Source organism: Calidris pugnax, unplaced genomic scaffold, assembly GCF_001431845.1.
Source record: "Calidris pugnax isolate Ruff unplaced genomic scaffold, ASM143184v1 scaffold15, whole genome shotgun sequence".
Classification (NCBI taxonomy): domain Eukaryota; kingdom Metazoa; phylum Chordata; class Aves; order Charadriiformes; family Scolopacidae; genus Calidris; species Calidris pugnax.
The window spans coordinates 11188810-11211690 of record NW_015090774.1 but is presented as its reverse complement, the minus strand read 5'-3'; the positions used below and the strand labels follow the sequence as shown (position 1 = coordinate 11211690).

Genomic DNA, 22881 nt, shown 5'->3' with positions numbered 1-22881 from the left:
CATGGTCAACTTGGTGTCCACTAGGACCCCCAGCTCCTTTTCTGTAAAGCAAATCTTCATTCTACACCAAAAAAATGAAGAACAATCAACTCAAATGATACCTATTCATATGTACAAACATGCCTTTCTTTTACTGACTATGATTCAGAAAAAGAAAACATCCAACTGCCACAAAACAACTGAGGATAAGTAGAGAGTTTAGGGGTTTGTGCTGGGTTGGTTTCTTTCAGTTTTTGATTATAATTAAATTTGCAAATGTGAACAGCCAAAACTTGGTGCCAAAGACCACTAAACACAAGTAAGGAAATCACCAGGTCTTAACAGCTGGTTGTTTAGTGTAAAACAACCTAAAGAAAGGAAATTCAAACAAGTAATCTGTGAACTGATGTAGTTCACTGATGCGTGCACTGATAGTTTGCACTGATGAGTGCAAAGCCACTCATACAGATAGACGACACCAGTAACTCCATGAAGAAATGGGTACAAAACTGAACAGACCAACACACTGAAACACAATTCAACTTTTGCTTTTAAGTTTATTGCATTGTTATATTAAGCATTTATATTTACAAATAATTCTGAATTGCCTAGTTACAATATACTGAAACTGTCATCACAAATCAATTATCCACTTATAAAGACCTTCTACCTTCAAACAGAATTAAACCTGATTCTCTTACAGGCAATTTTGGAAGAAAAATAATTACTGACTGAAAATGCATGCAAAAAACTACAGTAGTTAGGTTACTAACAGGATTCTCCTGACTTTCTAACATTCCCTCAAATCATGAATGCTATACACATGTTATATGAAAAGTAGTTGGGAATCTCATGAAATCCCCAAATGATGATGGCAACAGTGCTGATTTTTGCTATGTCAAGTCTGCAGTCAAATATACATATGTATATGTGCATATATAGGTCTGTCTCAATGTACACATATATGTGTGCATGTATAGAGAAGTATATATGAACACATACACATATACACACTCACACCCCAAAGGAATCTAGAGGTAAATATGCAGGCTTACAATACAACAAAATACAAAGGTATCAGTATGAAATAGTCCTAAACAAAAAAAGGTAATAAATATTCAGTGAGATATATGGCATTATTATAAAGTGCTCTACTAAAATCTCACTTATTAAAATAACGATAAAAATTATGTTCCTTTTAGTTGATTTATATAATTTGGTAGAGCCATTAAATATTCATTATGTATCAGTGACTCTATGCTTCCTTTTAAATTTTAAACAAATAGATAAAAGCAGAAATTAAAAGCCCAAGCAGCTAAATAAAGCAGTACTATTGGAGCCTTCCAGGCTTCTGTCCTCAAATTCATTAACAACTGCAAAATTTCAAACCCTAGAGCATATGGATTAAGAAATATAATTCCAATTAAAATTAAAAAACAAAAAAAAAATTTGTTTTTAAGGACACTGACAAACTGAAAGGTTTCTATCCTACTTTAAAATAGCAAACTTTCAATTGCAGAAATTACCAAATACCTTATCCTGTGCTTTCCCATTCTCTTTCCTCACGCATGTGCAATATAGCTCCACTGAAACCTAGTCTCAAGGTCTCAATTCTCCACATTCCACCTCATTTCTAAAGCAACCTGGCTCATATCTTGCTGTCTTGTCCAGTCTCCTTCTACTCTTTTGATTTTCAGCCAAACTCACAAAAGGGTCCATCTACAAGACTGTAAACACTTTAAACAGCTTTATGCCATTTCTTCCGTACCACCAGAAGTTAAGAAAGAAACGTGGTAGTATTGAAGAAAAACAACTCCAGGAAATAAAGTGAAACAGCCCCACAACTTGAACCTGTCTCACTGAATTGATAAGAAAGCCAAATACCTTCATATTTCAATAGGGAAATTTCTTTCCCCCTCTTTTGTTGATGTTCCTTGTTACAATTGCTTTAGTCAACCATGGCAATTTCTTGTGATTTTCCCCATGGTTTCCATGGATAAACCCGTCCTTTGTATCATTGGAAAAAAAAAAACCAAAACCCAACAAAAAACGCACCACAACAAAACCAGTAAATGGTTACTTCTAATGTCTACTGGAAAGAGCACTAAAGACTAACGATTCAGCTCTGACATCCCAGTTGAATTAAATAGCATGTAAATTCAGTTTCCTTCAGGAATCCGATCCGGCCCCGAGAAGGTCCCCTTCTTTGTTGTGCAACTCTGCTGAAGCGAAGTTCACCCCGTGCAGAGAGTCACCACCTCCTCCCTGTCTGTACAATTGCTCCATACCACTTAAGCCCGAATTTGAAGTTGAGTAGGACTTAGCTGGTGCACAGATCTTGTGCTGACTCTCTGTATGGAGGCAAAACTCATATCAAGCCACAGAAGTGGCTCCGTCTCCTGGCTTGTGGCAAATGCATAACGACAACGCTGTCTCTCTGCTCCCTTGCAGGAACTGAGAGATACCGAGCCGCCTAACTCAATATTATATTATTCAACAATATATTCCTGACATCTGGAAGAAAAGAGAGAAATAAAACCTCAACTAATAAAAATCATAACAGCTGAGCAAGAAAATAAGTTTTCGGTACACTACCTGGCACACCACCAATATACATATTCATGAGCTACATGGTAAAGAATGTACTGAGAGAAAAACAATGTCCTCAGCTGCACTTCAGCAGTTTCCCTCATTCAACACCAGAGTTTCACCTTCTGGATATAAAACACTGTTACCTGCAGATTCGGTGCAATTTCCCCTTTCAAAGGCACTTAAATCCATCTGAAAACCTGAACTGCAAATGTAAGAGTATAACCTCCCCCTCCCTTATTTTTAAGACCTGATCTGACATTTCCATCCTGTCAAACACACCTTCACTAGCAGGTTTTTTTGGGCTAGTGTTCTGGTAGTACACGAGTTAAGGAAGAGTATTCCATTTATGTTTTCTTTTAAGTGGCGTCTTCTAAACTATTCTTACTCACCAGCACAGCCACCCCTCCAATTAACTGCTTTGTAAAAATCTCTATCCTTTGCAGACTCATCAGAAATTTGACTGCAAAGACACAAGTATGTGTAATTGTGCAGGAGGCCTCATGGACATGAGTATCAGATGAAAATAGCAATTGTTGAACTATATATTCCATGAAATTTTATCTTTGCTTTGAGTTCCTTTTAATGGAGTTTAGCTGCAATACTTCTAGACACACTTTGAAAAACATCAGCGCAATAAAGTGATCTGGATCATTGAAGCCAATCTCCTTTTATTTGTTGAATAGCAGCAAAACCAAGACTTCTAATATCAGGTATTTATTTTTATAGAATTTTCTCTTCTCATACTGAAGCAGATATAAATGTGGCCATAAAATCATGAAACCAATACAATAATGTGCCAAGTATAAAGGTAAAGGCACCCTAATTGTTTGTCTTTGGTGCAATTCCCTTTTCCTATTTTTTCATAAAGCAAAACCCTAACTGATAAATGCTCCAAAAATTAGTGTACAACACCCCCAAGTTTCCACATTTTTCTTCCGTTTTTTAGAAAAACACATATAAATAATTTTAATCAATTATTGGACATGGACATTTTAACTTCTCTTTCTGCTCAGTACATTTGTTACACAAGATGAGCTCCAAGTATCAGATATTGATAGAGTGAGCGTGTTTCTTGCAGAGTGGCTTGTCCTTCTTGGAGAAGAAAGTCTGACCCTCCAAACTGTCACTACATACCTGAAATGGGATAAAAGAGAAAACATCATCCAATTCAGATGGTTTAATGACACCATTGGTTAATCAGAAAGCAAAATCATGGCACTGTACTATGCACAAATACATATAAGAATAAAAATTACTACCTTTTTCTCCGGAATATTCAATACTTATGGTTAATGTAAGCACAACCTTCCTTTCATTAAGTCATCAGGTTCTTAACTGGCAGCAGCGTTGTTTTTTTTTTTAAAATACCACATCATGAGGACTGGAACTTTTTTTTTTTTTGTCATAAAATATTAGCAGGTGATACTTTGGCTACAGTGTCTTTATGTCAAAAGCCCTCCTCCTGCTTAAGAAACACAGCCCGTTCCTGTGTGGCCTTCAACTCTTGCTCCGAGAAAGTAAACATCAAGGGTTAAATGCTCGGACTCATGGCTGCAATCCAGGCCGACTTCTCTGGACTAATGCCAAAGGCTCACAATAGCAACACACCTTCCAAACTAACTGGGAAAGTGCTTTTTGTTTGGGCTTGGAGAACTAAAAGAGTTTCAGCTGTGAAGTCCCACGTCAGTCAGGTTAGCACACGCGCTGCTGCCGTGGGCTCGGTTAAAATCTAGACTAGCTTTACTTACCGAGCATACAAAGCAAGTGTCATGCCAAGTGTGGCCCAGGGCTTCAAGAAACCTGTCTCCAGCTTCGATGGGGAATTCACAGCCATGGCACATAGTACCGAAGAGGGCATAGTAATCTGCAAACAAACACAAACAGATTTTAAAGGTGAGGCATACGCAGAAAAGTGAGAATGACCCTTTAAAACTTTTGTGCTTTTCTTTCAACGGCAGTGGGTTTGCACTGGTTGAGTTTTATAATACAGGGTACGCTGAATAAAGAGCTCCTAGACAGAAAGACAGGGATGCCCTCCTTTCCTTGCTCATTCAGTTTTCATCCCCTTCCTTATCCTTTCAAGTGAGCAATACTTCCCACCTTCCTGGTGTTTCTTTTCCGTGAGATCCATAGTGCACTCAGGAGGGAAATGCACTCCTCGCAGAGCACCTGCCTGGGCTCCACCGGCTCCTTACCTTCTCTCTGGCTCTGCCCTGAAAGCATACCCCTGGATGGTCACACCATAGACCACCTCAGTGAGTAACTAACTCCTTGCTTACATTCTGGCACGATATTTGCCCCAGACTGCACTACACAAAATCATGCAACCATTACACCTCTGTCCTAAATGGTGTCTAGCAATTTGGATCAAGTCAGAACAGTTTTCTAGTCACTGGAGTTAATTGCATGGCTCTTTCAAAAAAAAAAAAAAAAAAAAAAAAAGAGACACAAAACCAAAACAAAAAAAACCCCAAAACAAAACCAAAAACCCCCTGAAAAAACCAAAATCATCCCAAAAAACTACAAGCCACAAAAAAACCCCAAACCAACAAACAAACAAAAACCAAAACCAAACCAGAGGCTTTAGCCAGTGTATTTATTGTGTTTAACACAAAAGTATCAGTAGGGTATTAGGATGGTTATTAGTGACTGCTATTACTGAATGGTATTTGTAACACTCATTTTTAGGGGCGAATTTATGGATTGGATTGACTTGGTGCCTCCGGAGGGTCCCCTGGAGTCAGAAGAGAAAAGCTCCTCCAGCCGCCTCAGAGAGCAGGGACCAAAACTGAGGGCACTGAGCCATTCATATTCCCCACGGGGTACAGAGCTTGAAAAAGAGCAGGGCAGACCAGCAGAAGAAAATACACACCTAAATTTGGGTGGGAGGCACTGATACCCACCCCCAGCCCCACCGTCTCAGTGTGTGACACGCTTCTCCGTGCACTGAGGGGGCTACAAGTCACCACAGCCCTCCGTTGCCCACCTGCACAGACCTATATTTCACCCCAAGCTGTCTGGTCTTTTCCACTTATTTCAACTCTCAAACACCCCATTCTGAGAAGGAAATGTTTTATTCCTGCACGGAAAACAACAGCATTAGTGCTACAACAGGAGAGAATTTGGGATCAGCGCGCTGCCATGCCAAATACATAATGCCATAAAACATCATGTCACTACAGAGTGACAACCGTAATGAAGCTTTGGACTCCATTCTTACTAGTAACACTCTGGCTCTGACAGGGAAATTAGACGTCAGGGAGTGTTTTCAAGGAGCCTTGTAAGGAGTGGCAAATGGGGTATAAGGAGATATTTTTCTCTACTAGATCTGAAGCTCTAGAGCTTGCTGCAGCAGTGCCAACAGAGGCTTATCACACGTGTCAAGCACAAGGGAAGAGTTTTACTGTTTCAGCTTAGTAAAAAAAACCAGTCTTTTGTATGATGACCTCAAAAAGCATCATCATAGGAGGCATCCCCCATAGGAGGGGAACATAAGTGCTCTGGAAAAGCAAAGCCCGTGATGGCTGCCAGTGGCAAGAAACAGCTCCACTGGTCGCCTTCATTAATCCGTGCTACTAGCATGAATTTGCAAGTGTTTAAGCAGGAGACAGACAATAAAAATGTCAAATGGTACAACACCTCTGTGCAAAACCCCTGAAGGACATGGTCCCATGACCGTGCCGTTGCAGCTCTTTGCATTCATGTTCTTACAGAATCTCTTACTGATATTTTCCCGGTGCCAGTAGTTAAAGCCTTTTGAAAGTTGGCCTGTGGTTTGTGTTGATAAGTTTATTGGCTTTCCTTCTGAAGAAAGGGCAATGATAAGGCAGAATGAAGGGCATCAGCTTTCTCTTGGTTTTGCGTGCTTGAATTGTGATACCAAAGAAGCCTTCCAAGGCAGGCTTCTCACAGTCATATAGCAATGCTTACTGCACACAGGATTTTAAAAACTAGGTTACTAATTCTGCTCTTCAAAAAGTTCAAAGTTGTAGATATTTGCATTTTTATTTTAATTTTAGCCTTGAAATCCAAAACCAGAATGTTTTGCAGATTAAACCCCCTTAATACTAATAGCTGATGCTGTTATAATTTCAAATGCAGATTTAAAATTAGAAGCCTCCTTTGCCCTAGGAAGAAAGAAAGTTGGCAATGACATTTACTCTCTATTTCTTTAAAATTAGTCATAGACTCTTAACTCCAGCTGGACTGAACGCCTTCGAAGAATGATTATATGTCAAATTAACATCTACTGAGCGAGCCAGAGCCATTACAACGTATCACTGCCAGTAACACCTCACAGAATGTGTCTACATTGACTTGTGCTAGCAACTTTCTAGCTCAGAAATAAACTTCGCGAGAAGGGGATAATATTCCTGATGTTTTATCCCAGTGTTTCCTGCTCACAGTATAGCAAAGTGCGCATTTGTGCCCAGGAGTTGTAACAGTAGCACAAATCAATGCGCCGCACAACATACGGGTCGTTTGGTGGCAGGAACAAGAATTCAATATGAGCAGAACAAACCCGGTCACAAGCTTTCCACCCAAAGGGGAGTTATCGATTCCTCCAGTACTATTTTTGAATCATCAAATGGTTCCAAGATTAGGGGCTTCAGATTGCTTCAGGATGAAATTTCACCGTGCTGTCACACTGGAGGATGCTGCTCCTATATCCATTTCCTCTGCCGCTCCACAAATTCAATAGGAGCAACACGTTACCCGACTTTTGTCACCGAGTTAGCAATAACCTACTGCATCCTTTTGTGTCTGCCAACACCTCATTAAAGCCACTCTGACAGAGACATTTTGGATTAATTTTGCCTGCTTTCCTTATCTTTTCAGTACCTGGCACTCTCCATTGCACCTGCTGTGAACAACTGCGGGATCAACCCAGAAGGAAATATTAGCTCCAAACAAATCACTAGGATTTCATGCTATATCTCTTCCTGGTCAATCCACTTCCACCTCTACTTAAACTACAGTGCCTCTTACAGTAAAAGGAAAAACTCAGAAAAGCTCCAAATGATGCTTCTAACATGGATGTAAACAGTGTGCAGTGTGAAAATAAGCAATTTTGATACAATTGCGTTTCTTTTCCATTTTTGTGGAATTGTTTTCCAAATACTATCTATTTCCTAGCCCAGAAGGCAAGGAAAACTAGGGAACCAATCTAAATAAAACTGCTCATATTAATAAAAAAAGATATGATTAGCTGGAAGTGCTAAAACCCAAACCAGAATCCCTCTGAACTTCTAAGCCGCATCTTTCATGTAATATTGCTCATCAGGCTTTCAAGTGCTATAATCGTATCACTCTGTTTTCCCCCTAACAGCCTGTTTCTTTATTCCAAGCTTATGTTCAACAGATGTTATCCCTGATCCTGAAAAAAACTTCCTGGGCAGGCTGCTTACTCTTGGAAGTCTCTCCCAGCTGTGAATAAGGCTATTCAGAGTAAAACACATAACTCCACTGGCATTGGCTTGTTTAATAAATACATGGATTTACATAAACTCCAGATTATTTTAAAGCAAACCAGAAGTCACCCTAAAAGTAATTCTGCTGTATCACTGATATGTACGACCGAGGTTAACATGAACGAGTAAAACCAGTGACAAGAAGCCTGCTCCTGCTGAAGCCGATGAAGGAATTCTTACCAACTTCTCCTGCTGCAAACTCAGCGTCTACAGCATTTGTCGCTGCTTTGAATTGAAATATCACACTTACCTGAGGTTTGCTGGGACACTTCTTCTTAAGTGAGGTTTAAGAAGAAGGAACTATTGTTTTTTCTAACCTTATTAAGCCCTGCTTTCCTGCACAGCCGCAGTAAACTTCGGTTGTGCTGCTTCTTACCCGTCTCACAGTAGGGATCGCCGTCTTCTAAGTGGAAGATATTATTGCGGATGGGGTTATGACAGGCCACACACACAAAGCAGGAAACGTGCCAAGTTTGTTTCAAAGCATTTATTACTTCCTGTGGGGATTAGAAAAAGTGTTATTAACACATTATTTCGATGTGATGACTAGATTGTGGTGACCATGCCTCCACACTTGATTCCCTTCAAGAATACTTTGTTTCCTACTGCTACTTTGAAAATGGGTTGTGCATGCAATCCCTGCTGATGTTAAATTTAACAAGGTGCTTTACTTATGATACATCTCCTTATTTGTCATAAGCAACCTCTCATATTTTGGAGGGTTCAACATAGAGTTGGACAGATTTAACAACTCATTTTTTCACCTTTTCCATTTTCATTACGATCTCACCCATAACAGCCCCCTGAAATAAGAAAAGCTGCATCTCTAATGTCTCCTCAATTCTATCGAAAATTATGACTGCTCTGTGCTGGTTTGGAAGATGCTATCGTGCCAAATATGACTTGAGAATTGTGCTGCCAGAGCCCTGTATGACCCCAGTTACACAAGAGCCCAGACACATTGCTGTCTTCAGTAAGCGGCGGACAATCAGCTGGCAGGCTCAAATTAGCAGTAGTCCTGAGTAGGATAATGCATCTTTCTATCTAGATCACCACTGGGAATATTTCAGTACTTCACATCTAGCCAACCGGCGTGTTAACCAACACTTAGCTCAGTTAAGAAAGATTACTGATTCCCCCTTCTCCCACCTCATCCCACCCTCCTCCATTTTGTAAAAACCTGCAAATTAGCAGCAGTTTGCTCAAGAAAATATAGCAATCACAACAGCTACATAAAAACAGGAGCTGATCTTGGCAGAGCCAAGGAGATTATAGCCCCTTTTCTCAAAGAGACTGAAAAGGCTCAATATAAGAAGAGCCAAAAACATATTCTGTATGCAATGGAAGCTGAGAAGGTGTGTTTGGAGGAATGCAGATTATGCCAGATAAAAAGGAATTTCATTGTAGAGAACCACTGAACTCCTGAACTGGTTATTGTTCACACTGAAAAACAGGCCACTTGCTGGTCACTTACCCCTAGTATCTTCCTTTGGCACTTCGAACACTCGGGGGCGAAGAACTTCTCATAGCAGACCTCACAGTACAGGGCCCCCTTCTCTTCCACAAATCCAATGTAAGCCATGGAGGTTTTGCAATGAGCACAATTAAACTCCTCCGGATGCCATGACTTCCCCAAAGCCACCAAAAAGGGTCCTCTGGTTAGAAAGAAGAGACTTCGTCAGCAAAAGACACTGAGTTGGCCCCTGCAAAAGCTGTTAATACGCTTAATCTGCAATAAATAAATCTGTGCCATTATTACCCCGTTCATGAATTTATACTGCTGCTCCATCCATATTTCCTCCTACAGGCCCAAGAAAGCATCAAGTGTTGACTAGATCTATTCCCATTGAACTACGCCCCAGAAACACCTGACCACAATAAAGACTAATTCTCTTCACTGCATTTCAGAAATCTTATTTTAGAACTACATTAAATACAGTTCTGAAGTGGCTGCTAGAGAAAAGAAGAAAAAGAAGGACGTTCCCTATGTTCCCAACTATTTCCATCTATTGCAAAGAGATATTTCACACAGTGACGTGATCAACTCTATTTCAACGGGCATTTCTATATCAAGGCCACAAATGCTGAAGTAGTCTTGACTCCATTAGAAGTCAATACAACCAGTTTCTTGTGAGACAAAAATTCAATTGCTGTCCTTATCCAACAAGTTTGTTACAGGATAACTCGCCCCAGTTGTTGGGTTGGGTTTTTTTGTTGGTTTGTTTGGGGTTTTTTCCCCCCCTACAGAAGTTAGTTAAAATATGACCATTTTCTCCAAATATAGAGCCTCCTCTACTATTTGCAAACACAAAATAATGACGCTTTCATAGCATTTGTCTGTTGCATAACCTGCAACAAGGTTAACAGACAAGACGAAAAAACTGTTCCATTTCTCAGTCAACAAAAACTTCTCAGTTTGTAACATAAATCCCAGGCATATACCATTGTATCTGTATTCATCTGAAAACATATTCAGCAGGCTAATTTCTTTAATGAACTTATTTACTTTAATGAGGTGCATCCTAGGTCCCAACAACACTCAACTTTCCACAATTCAGGTTTCAGGTGAACTTTGTGGTTCAAGTTCATCTTCCTAACCAGATTTCCTGGTTTTGCAATGCCAACAGAGATGCCACACTTCAGTAATGCATAATTTTTTCTAATATAATACTTCACTGCAGAAAAAAAAGTGTGAGGTACTAGTATCCCCACTTGGTTGCTAAATTTTTTTTTTTTTTATAAAATCCAGTAAGCTACAAGAACATTTTTGTGAAAGATAAGATTCTCATATGAACAAAGAAACAGCAATAGAGAAGAAGAAAAATAAAAAAATTTAAAACTTGCTTCCAGGGTTATACTGACTGGAAGACAGGAATATAAGGAGGCAGAGGTCATTGGCAGTAGGGGGTAATTATTTTCATTTCTCTTCTACATTTTCTCTGGAGATGATACATATTTTCAAGAGGATAAGAAGTCAAAAATAAGGAACTCGGATTTAGGAAAACTCACATGCCTTCTGAGGTGATGAACACATTTAATCTGCAACAGTTTCTTCTATTTACCTCTGATCATCAGAAAAAAGGCAGTGAAAAAGGGCTTCTGGAGAGCAGCTCGTAGCCCTTTAAGGAAGGAACTGGGGTCGAGCACAGCTCTCTGGCCCCAGCTCCCAGCGGATGCCTGAGCAGTGCAAACACTGACCTAACCCGATACCCTCCCGCCGCCCTACAAGCACCTTCTTACATCAATGCCCTTTCAGTTATGTACTGATCAAACAATACAAGCCCTTATGTACAACAAAGTGCTCTCAGTGCGCCGTGTCAGCGCAGGCTAATTTAACAGATTCATTAACACGGGGCTGACACCAAAGAGGCTCTCCCGGCTCCAGGTAGGATTGAGTTTCTGGCCATCTGCACTGAAGCGATAGGCTCAGCTAGCTCTTCCATGGAAAGCAGGTACGCTAGCGATGGGAGGGGAGGAAATTTTTACAACATCTGCTGCATTGAGCCCTCCAGAGTTTACAGCTCTGACATGTTGAGGTTAGCCATTCAGGACAGCGAGCAGGAACCCAGACGGATGGAGAACAGCCTGAGAGTGCATCTACAGACTTTCTTTCCCAAAGTCCCCAGACAGCTGTGGCCGTGCCCTGCACAATGTCTCCGAGGTGTTCCATTAGCGGGCTGGCTCCCTGAGCACACGTGTCCAGAAGAACGCTTTCTAAATACAATTTTACTTTTAATCAGCCTGTAGTTTAAACATGTCAAGCTGACGCTGCAGCTTAATGATACCAGCAACTTAAAAGCTGCCCCAAAGCACGTGGAAGAAAGAGAAAAAAAAAAAAAACAAAAACACCTGCCACGTAAAATACACTAAAACATGATATTCAGAACTTGGAGGTGATCCCAGTTTCTGCATATTTTTGTGAACAAAATGATAGCTTCCAGTAATGAAAGGTATTTATTTGCTGTATTCATTTGAAAATTAGTTTAAAGCCCCGATTTGAGTAAGGGGGGTGCATGCCCACACTCACATAACCTGAGGGGAAGTAGCTAGGGCATGAAATGCCAGGAAGATGGATACAGGCAGTTTCATTGTTCCTTCCCTATTAAAAGCCAAAAGACAATAAAAAAAATCCATCATGCCTCTGTCAACTAGAACAAATTTTTCAAGATGGTGCTAAAAAAAACATGTTCCTTCCATCCAAAGATGTGGGATGATCCAACAGGCAACAGTTGGCCATGAATGCACCTCTATCTGAGGTGCATTGCTGTCAAATTTCTGGCATCACCATCTAGACCACGTGAACCAAACTCACAGATGGGGACAAATAGTAGTAATTTTTTTTACAGGACTCTGATGTGTTTACAACAGTATTTACAGAATCTTTTGCCCCAAAGGTACATAAATTTGGTAGCCACCTAAAACAGCTGGGTTCTGCATGTAGCAATGATACATGGGCAAACTGGAAGAAATAAATAATGTACAGGGAATATTATTGTAATTTCACTATCTTTACACTTGCAACTAAATATAACTTCATCAGTATGGTCATGATGTATTAGTATGCCAATAATCTAGCTTCTTATGTGGTTTTTATTATGATAGCAAGCCAGAACTGAAATTTGGTGGTAGAAAGATCAAAAGGGTTTCCACATCTGCTAAGTAGGCCAATCACTTTACAGTTAACCATACAGCAGTCTACACTCTGTTTCTTTTACTCCTCACTTGAAAATGCCATAACATATAATTTCTGTATGGGAGATGTTGCAGGGAAACACCATTGGTCCTTTTTCCCTTTTGCTTTTAAAAACAACTAAGTTGTATGAAAAGGTGACAAAGCCAAATCATTGTTCACAAGCAGATATGCCAAAGAGTACATTCTCAACAGAGATCCAGGGAAAACACATTTGGACTTCAAAGGAAGAGCCAACTCTGCACTGCAGCACTTGGTAAGACAGCCTGGGAACCAGAGGTCTTCATCAGGAAATGTCAGAAGTTTGTCAGACTGTCACAGCAAGTAGATCATGAGAAATTTAGTTTGCCTCCAGCTTCGATTCTTTTAGATGTGGAAAGACAAGTTTACTTAATGAAGCTTTGGAAAAAAAATTGAGTCGTCAGACAATTGCTGTATGAATAATTAAAGATATATTAAAAAGTTATAAGATGTCTCTAAGAAATGGTTTTGGCTCAACCGGCCATGGTTATTCTATGCCTGAGTGTAAAGTAACCAACCCCACAACTTATTTTGGCTACAAAACAGATGTACAATACAAGGTCACTTGATCCTCCTCCTACCTTTTCATAGGTAATGCTACCACTAAGGGCATGAACTGTAATTATGCTAAAACTTGAATTCAAAATGCCATTGCAATCTTTCAAATCCACTGTGTGCTGTGAACACGAGGCATATTTGGCATTGATCAATGCACGTCAACTCATCCTCAAATGAAACAATGCTTGCTTTTAATAATTGAGATGGCATTTAACGTATGAAGAAATATAAGGATTAAAACACCACCAGCAAATTACAAAGAAGTTAGACATGGGTATCAGTTACTAGTCATGAAGAGGTGTCACTTACAATAGGTGACAATGGCTTAAGTACTGTGAAGGAGGGCTCCAGAGTTTCTCCTCATGCATCCCCTAAGAGCAAAGGTTGGGGGAACTCCAACCTACTTACAGGGCTGCAGCTCATCTCCTCTTTAATGGTGATCAAAGCCGGAAAACAGGGAGCAACAGCAAGTTATTTAAGGGCCAAGAGGAGAAGGACCTTCATCCAGGTCGTTGATACAGATATGAAACAGAACTGGCCCCAATACTGAGCCACGGGAAACAGCGCTTGTGACACAACAGCAAGTTATTTAAGGGCCAAGAGGAGAAGGACCTTCATCCAGGTCGTTGATACAGATATGAAACAGAACTGGCCCCAATACCGAGCCACGGGAAACAGCGCTTGTGACCAGCCACCAACTGGATTTAATTCCATTCACCACAACTCTTTGGGCCCAGCCATCCAGCCAGTTTTTTTACCCACCAAAGAACAATCCCAATGAATAGATACAAACCTAATGACTTGATTGCAATGCGCGCACATGGGAGTACGCTTTCCTGCAGGAATATGCTCTGCCCTCTGAACCAACGTGTCTTGCTCATTTAGCTGAGGTGCTGTCGCAGACTTTTCACTTGGGGCAGTTGTTCCAGGTGGTTTAATACTGTTCGATGTCCATCCACCGGCAGGAGCTGGGGAAACAGTGCCAAAAGCATTTAGAAGACTCTCTTTTCAGTACCAATTAAATTAGCTTGAAATACAAGCAACCAGCAACATTTGCCTAATATCTTTGTCCAGTGTATACTTGCCTACTTAAAGGAACAAATTAAAAAGCACTTCTTTTCCCCTCCTCCCCCACCAATTAAGTCCACCTACTTTCTGAAATGTCTGTGAAATAACACAGAATGTTTTTTTGCTAAGTTGTAGAAGTAATGGACAAATTTCAACATACTAAAAAAGTTACATGAAAGAATATACAACCTGTGAACGTGTTATTTTGCTTTAGATACAAAAGCTGAAGCCAAGAATATCAGTGTACGAACAGAGACAGGAGAATATGACATGCCTCCTCAAAACATTTTACAGTGAGTGCAATAGATCATTACTGACAGATTAAACAAGAATACACATTCAATACAACATGTCCAGGAACTTAAAATACAGTACTGTGTAAGGAAAGCATATTTTTAAATCAAATTTAAACACTTGTCTAGCTCACTAGATCCTGTCAATCTGAAGCACTCCAAAGGCCACATTCACATCCTCTTTATAAAAGTTAAGACACAAATAAAAACTTGACATTTTCAGAAATGTATACATGCACACACTTCCATTTGTGCTCAGGTTTTTAGAGTCACAGAATAGACATAAGCTTTTACAGAGTAAGAGAAATGCATTTACAAAAATGAAAGGCACAGAGGATACTGTTGCCAGGGGTAATGAAGAAACAAACACTCCTCTGCTTTTATTTCTCCTCTATTGATATATGTACCTTGGTAACGTACACGCTACAGCAACACGAGTTTATGGGAGCAGTTATTTCTGTCAAGTGGAGAATTCTTTTTCTTTTTCAAGTACACTAAAAAAACCCCACGTTTCCATAGACTTTTGTTTGTAACCACCAGCAAGAGAAAGCGTAAGTGTTTACTCGGTGTCCTGGCTTTAGTGCAGCCGTACTAAACCTTGTAAATCAAAATGTGAAACCAAGATCCGGGTGGAAGCTCAGAGAGAAACAACCAAGCAACGACAGAGACATCAAACAGCGCAGGGTGATGCTTCTGTTGCAGTGATGCAGCTCTCCAACACAAGGTCAGGGCACTGGTATGTAGCTTTAGCAAAAAAACCTAATTTATGGAATTGTTAATCTTTGTGCTACTCTTCCTCTCCCACCTTTCAGACCATCTTCCAGGGAAAAGATGAAAAAAGATTTATCATTATCTCCCTTAATGGAATGCTGATCAGCCTCTGCCCTACAGAAAAGTTGCAAATATGTTTCAGGTAAAATACTGCATTCCCTGTTCAAATGAGAGTGGCATAGTAATTTACAGAGAACAGAAATTTAAGTGACAGTAAATGCACATAAAATTCAACACAAACGGCAATCCCCTACTATTAACAGAAGTAAGATAGCCACATACCACACAAGTTAATAAAATCAATCCAATGAAATGTAATTAACATCCTCCCCTCCACCTATTCAGCCTATTCACACATATTTGTAAGCCAAGACAACACAGCTGGAAGAGAAATCCTTTTTAACACCAATACTTTTGCATTGTAATTATGCTTGGTATTAATCCACTGATACGGGCTCAATAACTACCTTTGCTTACTCTTTCTCTGTATGAAGAAGCAATGTAGTCATACACCTTTTTTGTGTAACTGGCTTGTTCACTAAATTTTCTTGAATCAGGTCATTTCAAGACTGACATGTTTTTGGATCATTTTCAGTATCTAAATTTGCAAAAATCATACCAGTTCATCTGTGGGTTTTGTTGTCTTTTGCTTTTAAATATAAGACTATTGTTTACATCTAATGTATAATTAATTCATTTGAAGTATCTTGAAAAATATCATCTTGATTCTAGAAACTTTCAGCATTGCTGAGTAGAAAGTATTTACGAATAAAAGCACTTGATCAAGTCACTCTGCTACTGCAGTTCTTTTTATATTATAAATGCCTGCTACACTGAAAATGTAGAAACAGATAAAAATGGAAAAGGTGTCAGAAAGGCTTTGAAGACATGAACAAAAGTGGTTTTGATTAATAGCACTTTCCTCCTCTGTCATCACACATGGCCTTCTAATTTTCAGGTCTCATTTCATGAGAATACAAAAATACACGCTAAAACGAAATCTATTTGAAGACTGCTTTTGCCATAAATCAAACTGCAGTGCAGCTTCTAGTATATTGCTAATTTCTGTTTGAGTTATCTGCTAAATACCAAAGCCCAGACACATCAGTTAGCTCTTGTTTGCACTGTATAGTTTTAAAAAGTCCTTCTGCTTGCTTAAGGGGGAAAAAAAAAAAAGTACAAACACCACAATTATTCCTTTTTCTTTGGTCATATTACAGCTTTCATTCATGCTGCTTTTATGAATGATACTTTTCTGAACACTACTCAACTTGAAAGTTACTACCGGCCAGGAGCAGGATTTATCTACATAAACTTTCTCTCAGAGCTGCTAGTCAAATCAGTCATTTCTGATTTATTCAAAGCACTAAAAAAGGAGAGCCCATCATAGCCCATCAGTTCGGAAAATACCTTTGGTCTATTAACAACCCAGTGTTAAAACAAAAATCCTCTTTTAAGCAAACCATATTATAAATGAAACAAATTTGTACTCTGTTAAGCAAAAGCTGTGGCCTAAGCAAGAACAAGCTGAGCATTTAGTGTGGAGGACCAGCAAAGACAGATGGACCGCTTCATTGGAAGTGGTGAACTCAGGTTCAACGCCCAGACCTCCAGCAGATGCAGGACTCCCATGGGATCACAGGCACAAAGCAAACAGAATAAGGGGAATAACAAATAAGCCCTAAGCCTTCAGATGCTTCTATATTTGCCAGAATATTTTTGGATACTGGACAAAAACTAAGTTCTAAAAGACTTTTCAACTGTCATTTGGAAATTTATGTCACTATTTGGTCTACCCTAACAGGAACAATATCTAGTTGGGAACTAAGACAGAAAAGGTTGCCTTCCGCTCAAAAATCATTGAAAAGCAAGACCTTAAAGCATTTTATTGAATACTCTCTCTTCTTCCATCTCTTGAGGACAGTGTAAAGCCAGGAAGCTCCCTGTCCACACTCACAATGTGTCCCCACAGCATTCTCTCTAGGGGATATTTTTGGCTGGTATTCACATTAAAACATTGCACAGCATTATTCCCCTCTATTCCTGTTTTGAAGTGGGCTCAAGTTTATTTCAGTTCAGATTTCTCCTCCTAAAGAAGAGGAGTCAGTCTGCTTCCATTGCCTTTAGATCCATACTCTTATTAAACAAAATACACCAATAAACTACAGTAATAGCTATTTCACATTTATTATAAATACTTGGTTCCTTTGTAAACTTTCTACAATTGTTCTGCTAATTTTTTTTTCACCATAGATCATTCCCTGCTTCTTACCATTTGATTTGCATCAGTCTTATCTTCCTCATTCCCATCTGAACACCAGTCAGAGAACAGCTTTTTTTGCCCACTTGTGTCTTACCATAGGCCATAAACATACCTTTAACACTCCAGTAACTTTAGCAAAGGTTCATTACTTTTGCTGCAACACACAGAGCATTTTTCATTGTTGGTCAGGTTTTTTATTTAAAAAATTGGTTTATAAAAAACCCCCAATGTTAGTTGCCTAATTAAAATCTAGATGAATTCTCAGTATTTTTTTTCCCAACAATATTCCACCACTTGAAGCTACAGATTTCAAATATTAGGTCTGTTTTCTGGTTTAGATTGAACTTTGATGGTTCCCAACTATCCCTTCTACTTAAACAGCAAGTTTAACACTCCTGGTACTGGACAAGATGTTTTGTCTGCAAGCAGAGAGGATGGGGACACCTCAGAGAACTCTCAGAGTTCCTGCATTCTCCTCCTCTCCTTTCTCTTCCCTATTGCCTTGGAAACCTTTCAGATTGAAACACAGCCATATGGTTTTAAAATATCAGAAATACATCAGGCCCAGAAAACTTGTTCAGGTGGTTTTTCTTGCAATGAGAAGCTTTTACCAGGGCATACCACTAATAACAAGGTAGGTACAAATTATTACACTCAATCTAAGAAAAGACCCCTCAACTCTTGGCAATCAGTCCAAGCTCTCCTGTGGTTTCTATACTTTGCCATTTACATTTTGTGTATATTATTTTGGATCCCATTGGCAGCTCTGTTCTTAAAGAGTGCTGGGGAGGTGCCCTGATACCCAACTGCACACACATTTTTAATTGCAAATGATGACCGCATGGGGATGGGAAAGGAAACCACTCCGTGCCTCATGACACAATCTCCCCACATATTCTCTGGGCATCACCTTTGTTACTTGAAATGGGATGGAGCACAGCAAGTTGTGCAGGTGCTCTGAAGAATTACAAATTATAATAAGTAACTACAATAAATAAATAAATAAAAGAAAAAATTTATAAGAATTATACACCCCATCAGGAGCTACTCCACCCTGAGTGCCAGAGAGGTTTGGGTTCTCCACATGTCATGAAAAGACCTCTGTGGCCAAATTTCAGAGTTTTGCAGACTTCGTTACACCTTCACTCTCTTTAATGAAACCTTCTAAAGCACTGTTGACTTGTACTTGTGCATTATCATAGCTGGCTTTTCTAACACAGAAAACACTCTGTACCCAACTATTAACTTTCTACTTTATTAGGTTTAAGTTTAGCAAACCCTCAGTGTTTACTTTCCCTAAACTCCTTGGCATGGCTAGTTTAATATTTAACAAAGTTTTAGGCAAAGTAAAGAACTGGCTTTTTTTCTTTTTCAAAAATCCCAGTGTGACTTTGCCCTTGTTAGACTAACAATAGGCTGTTCCATCGCTGAGCACATGGATAACTGCAAACACTGGCGAAGGGCTTGGAAGACAAAGGGAGAAAGGCGGATACGCGGCGGTGCCAAAGTCACTTTGACAGAGGTTCTCTGGTGCGTAGCAACAATACAACAACCTGAACTGTTTAACGCTCACTTAAACATAACATCAGACTTCATGTAATATCTATAAATAACAATGCTACTTTAAGCGGTGGGAGTGCCAGAACTTCATTTTAAAGTGTTCTAACTCAGTGATTTATACGCTGCTATCAAACTACTGTATTATAAATGGAAAATATAAAGCTTCATATGTCCAACTTTCTGACTTTTCTTAATATATCTGTACAGTAAGAAATCTTCCTGTTCCTTCCCTCCAAACCAAACAGATGGCCGGATGAAGCAACGTGTCTGAAAAGCTCGGCTGTCAGCTCGTTACATTAGCCGTATATAACACCCCATCCACTCCCAGGCCTGCATGAAATCGCACAAGTTCAATGGAGAAAGCTACAGGAGAAGCAAGCGGGGAGGAAAAAAAAAAACAAACCAAAAACCACAAAAAAAAGAATCCAAATCCCTGTGTTCAGCAGTTCTCCTTTTGTTTCCTACAAAATCTTGGAAGAGCAGTCAGAGCTAAACCCCCGCTGCTGATTAAAGGCAGAACAGGAAGGATTAAACCATTATCATGTCTTTAAATGCTGGGGCAGGCTGGTATGCACCCGTGGAAAATCACAACAGGTGCCACCCTGGCCCAATTTCAACATCCCTTGCAACTCGAGGGGCTAGTTCCTGTGCTAGCAACCAGCCTTTCAACTGGAAAGGCTCCGGCTAAATTAGCTGTAAAGCATCTTAATTAAAATGAGTATGGTGGTTTTGGCTCGCTCAGCCTGTCTCCTTGTGATTTGTTACATCACGGAGCGTCACAAATTTGGCACAACTGGCATCATTTTTACTGAAAACACGTCTCGAGGAGAAAGAGAAAACGGAGCCGTGTACAATAGTGTCTCATTTCTCTGGAGTGACAGTTTGGAAACCCATTTGGTAGCTTTCCGCAGATAACATTTCGTGTCCCTCACTTTTTGCTCCTTTCTGACCTCGACAGCTTGACTATGCCTGCGGAGACCATGACGTCCAGTCTTTCCCACACCCAGATTATCTGCCAGTTTCATGGAGCTGATGTTTAACATCCAATAGTGATAAGAATGCATTTACCAGAGGAATACTGACTATTCGTTTGTTCAACGAATATTAGGCATCATTCTTTGATGTCCTATACCTGTACATCTGAACAGGGCACATCACTGGTTTGAGGTGGTGGCAGTGAATGAAGGGGAGTGGATCTGGCAAGTCAGTCGGTGACAACAGGCTAGTTGCTTTTTACCAAATCAAAGGCAACAAGCATCTAATTTTGAAAGTCGGTGAATGCTCCCACTCGATGGGTGTGAAATAACCACAGAGACAAATAATCTCTTCACCTCTGTTTAAATGAGTAGAGAAAGGAATATGCATCTATCTGATTTATGCCTGCAATTAGTTTAACTGCACAGCAATAGCACATAAATTTAGCAACATCAAATCACAGGAAAATTGTCAAAGGTCATATTTGCAACAGAAAGCTGAGTTTCTGTTCAGCAGATCCTGTAGAGAGGTACACCAAGCCATTCTGCCTCCAACAAGTAGGTGCATCATTACTATGAACTGCCCCTTCTTAAATAATAAACATTCAAGCTTTAGAAACTTATTCATTTTTTCACCATGTCTGCAGGAGTTACAATTTCATACTACCATCAAATTAAGGCTGACATTTATAAATTACTCTGGTTTCACAATGGGTTTTGCTTGGCTAAGTGACTTCACATTACTTAACTTGTAAGAATAAATTCTTGTGGTTTGCTGTCACATGATGATATAATCACTTTGATTAGATGAAAAATTAATAAGAATAACAGTCCATACACCAGGATCAGGAAGCTTTTGTGTTTTGACCTGTCAATCATACCGCTTTTATGGACAAGGCTTTCTGTTTTTATGAATGGTGACTGCATCGTGGAGAAGCCATCTTTAATAATCTTTTTCAGTGAGAAATACTGGAACTGTTCATATTTTGGGACTGTTTCTAGCAGAGGCCTTACCAACAATGAAAGGATTTGCCTTAACAACTTGTAGCATTACTCCAGTTTCCTCCCCAAGTTCAGACCACGATCCCTAACAGGCACGTAGCTCCTTTAACCCCTATAATAATTAGTCCTTCCTTTAATTTCCCGTTCTACAAAGGAAACAAATTGGGATGAGAGGGCCCTAAAAACAAAATTGCAGAGGTTTATGAACAAGGTGATGCTGACACAATAGTTCAGTTGCCTTTTCAATGCAAAAGTACTTCCAAAGCTGATGGGCCATCAACTCACCTTGCCCAGTAAGTGTGGCCTGTAAGGTCAACAGAACTGAGATAGAGGCTGGACTAGTCACAAACGAAACACAGAAAAAACAAAGGTGACACGGACAGAAAGTGTGACAGTCCATCCCTTTATGGATCTTGAGTAAGACACTACTGGCAAGACAAGCACTTTTTGATAACACAAGAGATCTCGGTGCCTCTCTCCTTTCTTCTCCCCAGCTTCATACTGTTTGACCTTATGGACAAACTCCCCAGTCTGATATGGTCTGGATTTTTACCCTTTTCTACCCATTTGCTTTAGTAAACTTCTACCGAGTAAGCTTACAAGGAAGGAGACAAAGACCCAAACTGTCGGTATACCCAGGACAGGACGTCAAATCACACCTAGGAACAGGCTTTTATTTTCTTCTGCTTTTAAAGTTCTAATATTATCGAGGGAATGGGAAATAGAAAAAAAATGCAGCAAGACAGCACGCTAAGGATAACTCCAGAGATGGTAAACGCAAGTCTATCAAACACATGAAAACAACTGCAAGGAAATAGCAGAACTTTTCAAACAAAGTTGTCTGGGGAGCAATTTTTCTGTGCTTACAGTCAGCTTCCAAGTGTGTTCCCTCTGCTGAAGGGAGCATGTGCTTAACACATGTGCTGGCTCGGGATTAGGCAACTGACAGTTGTGGGTATTGCAGAATATGCTGACATTCCCAAGCAGCTCTACTGGGAAGGGATTATATATCCCAGTGGTATCAGGCTGAGAGAGACCTTGGGAATAAGGACATTGACACATGCAGGTAACGGGTCACTTAAAACAGCAAGCTTTGGACGCTTCTATGGCAAACCCTCCCCAACCCCATCCTTGTAACTCAGCTGCCAAGCCCAGGAGGAACGAAGATCCTCAATTGCAACGAAACCCTCCTCTCCAAGCAGCAAACCAGCTTTTCTGGCCACCAGCTGCACCAGCTCACCACGGGACCCCCGCCATCCCGCTGGACCCCCGCAAGCGAAGCAGGATGCTGCCTGCCCAGCTCCTGCACAAGAAGGCAGGAGGTGGTGCTGGCAGTGCTCTGCCTGGCTCCCAGCCTCAATGGTCTCCACTTCACCAGCAGCAGTTCCCTCCAACAACAGCGTTTTGAAGATACCAGGGAAGAAGCAACAATTTTGCATGAGAAACTTAACAGGACAGAAAAGTCCTGACCGCTTCTGACCATCACGGATCCTGCTGCGCTTTCCGCAAGAACAGTTCGTCTCCTGGCCAAACTCCAGTCTGTGTAACTGCATTTATTGGGTAATTATACTTTCTTAAATTGTCCCAGCAGTTTCAATTTGCCACGGTGCTATTCACTTCCTTTCAAGATGCCACGGAG

The 22881-nt window shown here is 40.2% G+C and overlaps 1 protein-coding gene across 4 annotated transcripts in view; it reads right to left on the bottom strand.

Annotated features, from left to right (window-relative positions):
- Positions 1–516: 516 nt before the first annotated feature.
- The window catches only part of LOC106889339 (PDZ and LIM domain protein 5-like), a 58167-nt gene continuing 35802 nt past the window's right edge, over positions 517–22881 (bottom strand). For all 4 annotated transcript variants that reach the window (XM_014944263.1, XM_014944279.1, XM_014944283.1 and 1 more), the window contains 5 exons: positions 14105–14279; positions 9517–9697; positions 8419–8539; positions 4320–4435; positions 517–3705 (listed from right to left, as the gene is read on the bottom strand). In XM_014944263.1, the coding sequence (XP_014799749.1) occupies positions 3616–3705; positions 4320–4435; positions 8419–8539; positions 9517–9697; positions 14105–14279 (683 nt within the window). In that variant the 3' untranslated portion in view covers positions 517–3615. The remainder of the gene's footprint in view (positions 3706–4319; positions 4436–8418; positions 8540–9516; positions 9698–14104; positions 14280–22881) is intronic.